The sequence below is a fragment of the Orycteropus afer genome, unplaced genomic scaffold, assembly GCF_000298275.1.
Source record: "Orycteropus afer afer isolate SDZICR_OR568_19922 unplaced genomic scaffold, OryAfe1.0 scaffold00047, whole genome shotgun sequence".
In the NCBI taxonomy this organism is placed as follows: Eukaryota; Metazoa; Chordata; class Mammalia; order Tubulidentata; family Orycteropodidae; genus Orycteropus; species Orycteropus afer.
In genome coordinates, this window is record NW_006921634.1 from 5,887,870 (window position 1) to 5,892,885 (window position 5,016).

Here is a 5,016-nt window from a genome sequence, read left to right on the forward strand (position 1 = left end):
ATCAACATACAAAAATCAGTTAGATTCCTCTACACCAGGATGTGAAAAAAGAAATAAGGAAATTAATACCACTTATAATAATAATAAAAAACAAACTCACTGCCATCAAGTCAGAGCTAACTCATAGTGACCCCTCCTTGACTTTCCAAGGCAGTATCACTACAGAAGTAGATTTCCCAGTCTTCCATCCAAGGAGCGGCTGGTGGGTTTGAACCACCAGCCTTTTGGTTAGCCTTAGGCACTAAGTCATTAGAGCTCCTACCATTTACAGTAGCTACCAAAAAATTAAAATACTTGGGAATAAATCTTATTAGGGACACAAAAGACCTGTACAAAGAAAACTACAAATCACTACTCCAAGATACCATAAGAAATCTACATAAATGGGAGAACATACCATGCTCATGGATAGGAAGATTGAACATTGTGAAAATATCAGTTCTACACAAGGCAGTCTATACATTCAGTGCAAATCCAAATCCAAATCCCATCAACATTCTTTTAAGAATATGGAAAAACCAATCAGTAATTTTATATGGAAAGCAAAGAGGTTTTAGATAAGCAAAGCCCTGTTGAAGAAGAACAAAGTAGGAGGTCTCACACTTCCAGATCTCAAAATGTACTGTACAGCCACAGTAGTCAAAACTGCTTGGTACAACAACAGACACATAGACCAGTGGAATGGAAATTAAAACCCAGAAATAGATCCATAGACCTATGGTCAGCTGATCTTTGACAAAGGGCCAAAATCCATTAAATGGGGAAGAGACTGTCTGTTTAACCAATTGTGCTGACAAAACTGGATTTCCATTTACAGAAAAATGAAACAAAATCTGTATCTCACACCATACACAAAAACTAACTTCCGATGGATCTAAGACTTAAATGTGAAACCTAAAACTGTAAAGTTCCTCCAGGAAAAACTAGGGGCAAATTTAGGGGTCCTAATTTATGGCATAAATACACTATCAGGCATAACCCATAATGCACAAACAGCAGAAGATAAACTAGATGACTGGGACCTTCTACAAATTGAATTTTAATGTGCTTCCAAAGACTTCTCCAAAAGAGTAAAAAGAGAACCATATAGATTAGGAAAAAATCTTTGGCAATGACATATGTGACAAGGGAGTTATCTCTAAAATTTATAGAAAACTCCAACACCTCAACAACAAAAAGACAAATAATCCAATTAAAAAATGGACAGAAGACATGAACAGACACTTCACCAAAGAGGGTATTTGGGTGGCCAGTAAATACATGAAGAAATGCTCAAGATCATTAGCTTTTAGAGAGTTGCAAATCAAAACAACACTGAGATACCATCTTGCCCCAGCTCTAGTAGCAAAGTTCAACAAGACAGGAAATAACAAATGCTGGGAATAACAAATGCTGGCAAGGATATGGAGAGATTGGGACTCTCATACACTGCTGGTGGGACTGTCAAATAATACAACCACTGTGGAAAGCAGTATGGTGATTCCTTGAAAAGCTGGAATTAGAAATACCATTTGACCCAGCCATTCCATTACTAAGTATATATGCTAAAGAAGTGAGATCCAGGACAAGAACAGACATGTGCACACCCATGTTCATCGCAGCACTATTTACAATAGCCAAAAGATGGAAACAACCTAGGTGCCCGTCAACAGAAGAATGGATAATCAAAGTATGGTACATACACACAGTATGTACTATGCATACATACTGTGCAACCCTAAAGAATAACATAGAATCTGCAGAGAACCATGTAATATGAATGAACTCGGAGGACATTATGCTGAGTGAAAAAGTCAATCACAGAAGGACAATTACTGTATTAGTCCGTTATAAAAAGTCAAGGAAAAGTTTATATATGGAAGGAAATTTTCTTTGTTGGTTACCAGGGGTGGGAGGGGAGGGTGCACTGCTGTACAAGAAGAGACAAGTATTGATTTAGGTAAAGAGAAGGGCATTGTACCAAATGTGAGTGATCAACACGGTGGCATTGAGAAAGAGGGAGAAAGAGGAAGACAGAGAGGTGCATAGGAGGTACAGACAACAAAGATGAACCCTTTTGTACATAAAGTATTGCATTGTCAGCGATGGCAAACATTGATCTACGGGTAGACAGATGGGTGGACAGGCTAAACTATTAGATATGTCTATGCAGGGGAGATTTGCCCATGACCATGTATAGGGTTGGCAGACAGTGTTTCTACAAGTGTACTTGGTATGTTCTGTAAGAATGTCCAGGTATATAATAGAGCTGACAAGGGACAAGGTTGTAGTCACTTCTTGGCTATCCAGAGGGAGCAAGTAGTTGGACATCTGTGCCCAGGACCATGGTTGCAGGGGCCATCAAGCTCAAGATAGTACACATAAGATCAAGCGTAAGATAGTACACAAAAACTTTGTTCCACATCCTACTTTGGCAAATAGTGACTGGGATCTTAAAAGCTTGCAAGTGGCCATCTAGTGCAACGATGGGTCGCTCCTCATCCAGAGCAAAGAAGAATGAAGAAAACCAAAGCACATGGAAACAAGTAGTCCAAGGGACTGGTACACCATGTGGTCCTCAGCCTGTATGACTATGAGACCAGAACTAGATGGTGCCCAGCTACAACTGTCAACCACTCAGGGGGGGATCTATGTAGGAGATCCTTGATAGAGTGGGAGAACAATGTGGAACAAAACTCAAAATCATAAAAAGAAATAAATAAAAGGGGCCAGGTTTGCTGGTCTGATAGACCCTGGTGGAACCCCTGAGACTATGGCCCTTAGCTGCCCTTCAGGTCTGGAATTGAACCCATTCCTGTGGCTTCCAGCCAAACAAAGGACAGGCATGTGGGCTGAACATTTACCTTAGGAAGATACACTCCTTGGAGAGATCAATCATGGGAGAATAGAAGGGCTGTGTATGCACAGGAGGACAGCTTGGGTGGCAGGAGTGCATGGAAGGGAAGGACACAGGGAAGAGGTAACTATGGGGAGGAAGTGGGAAGAGAGCTGTTCCATTGTGGGAAAATGCAGTCACTGCCATGAAACATGTATATGAGCTGCTGTATGGAAAATGAATTTGCTCTGTAAATTTTCACCCAAATCACAATAAAAATTAAAAAAAAAAAAAAGGAGCAATCCTATTAGTATTGTTTTGCTTGCAGTTTTAAGCCTTTAATTTGATTAATGATAGGTTTTTAAAAATGTACTGCTGCAGATATGGGAAAAATGATAATCTGATCCTAAAGATTATAAAAGGATGGAACAGAGAAGAGACATGTTAAATTAAGCACCTACTAGGAGCCCTGGTGGTGCACTGGTTAAAGCGCTTGGCTGCTTACTAAAAGGTTGGCAGTTTGAACCCACCAGATGCTCCACAGGAGAAAGATGTTGGCAGTCTGCTTACATAAAGATTTACAGGCTTGAACACCCTATGGGACTATTCTACTCCATCCTACAGGGTTGCTATGAGTCAGAATAGCAACTGTACCAGAGAGTTGGACATACATTATCGAGTTTAAACTTACATCTAGAATGCTTCCAGTTTTAGTGTTATTTTCTCTAATATTTTCCCTAAATATTTTTAAAATATTGAAAGATTAGGTAGTTAGGAATTTTTACCTATAGTATCATAGCCTTTAAATCTATTTAAATAAATTTGAACATGCTGGATCTTTATTGATAGAAATTTCAAAATACTTTTCTCTTGTTTCTTGAGTAATAGTGTAAATTTTATTAAAACCTGACGTTCTTAATTCAGATTAATCCTTCTCTTATCTTTCCCAATCCTGATTCTGAGTGGTTGGGTTTCATTATATAATAGGTATATGTTAACTAACTCATTGAATCACGAAAATATCAAATGAGTGCATTAAAAAAGGAAAAAGTTAATTTCCTGAAAATATGTAGGATGTTTAATGTTATCACTACGGAAGTAGATTGCTCAACCTTCTTTCTGAGGAGTGGCTGGTGGGTTTGAACCGCCAGCCTTCTGGTCAGCAGTCAGATGCCTTAGGCACTACACCACCAGAGCTCCTAACCAAAATTCAGCTTGCCTTATTTTTATAGGGAAAACAGTAATTGATAAATGTTTATACCAGCCTGGAATATATAAACTAGTACATGTTTGCTTAGGATATTAAAACTAAAAAGCACTTTTAAACAAGAATACTTAAGTTGGTAGGTAGGCAGGGTTTTTGTATTCACAGTAGAATGAAGTTATGGAATTTACTGTGGTGGTTTTCTAATTTGGAAAAATGAGTATGTTGACGTTTTGGTTTTGCTCCACAGTTCGTAATGGCCCTGAAAGTGGCAGCAAGATCCTGGTTCAGTTTCCCCGTAACCAGTGTAAAGACCTCCCAAAAAGTGATGTTTTACAAGATAGCAAGTGGAATCATCTTCGTGGACCATTCAAAGAAGTTCAGTGGAATAAAATGGAAGGTCGAAACTTTGTCTATAAAATGGAGCTGCTTATGTCCGCACTTAGCCCTTGTCTCCTGTGATTTTTCCCAGAGCAGTGAGAGACTGACTTGACATGTTTACAGCATCAACCAGAAGCACAAAGAAGAGAGATCTTCCAAAGGGACAATGGTTTTTAAAAAATGATAATTAGCTCTCTCTCTCTCTATATATATATACACACACACACACACACACACATAGCATTTTTAAAATCTTTCACTTTATAAGTGATAATTGCTTGAAATATAGAAGTTTATGTACAGTTATAGTGTATGGGGAGATGTAAAATAATACATTTGTGTGTGTGTGTATGTGCAGTTAGTATAAAGTTTTACTAACGCATGACTTTGCTTTTTTAAAATACTCATTTTTTGATGCCGACATCAAATAAAGTTAAGTGGTTAAAAATCTCCAAATACTTTCTGAACTCTTAATTACCCAGATAAACTGTGTCTTCATTTAATTGACTGGTCACATTTTACTATTTGTGAATAAGATTGTATAAGAACTTTTTTTTTTTTTTTAATTGTGATTTGGGTGAAAGTTTACAGAGCAAATTCACTTTCCATACAGCAG

At 38.0% G+C, this 5,016-nt stretch overlaps 1 protein-coding gene across 1 annotated transcript in view; it reads left to right on the forward strand.

Annotated features, from left to right (window-relative positions):
* MED17 (mediator complex subunit 17) overlaps positions 1-4,481 on the forward strand; it is a 39,374-nt gene extending 34,893 nt beyond the window's left edge. The window contains exon 12 of the mRNA XM_007938058.2: positions 4,270-4,481. Within this exon, the coding sequence (XP_007936249.1) occupies positions 4,270-4,481 (212 nt within the window). The remainder of the gene's footprint in view (positions 1-4,269) is intronic.
* The last annotated feature ends 535 nt before the right edge of the window (positions 4,482-5,016 follow it).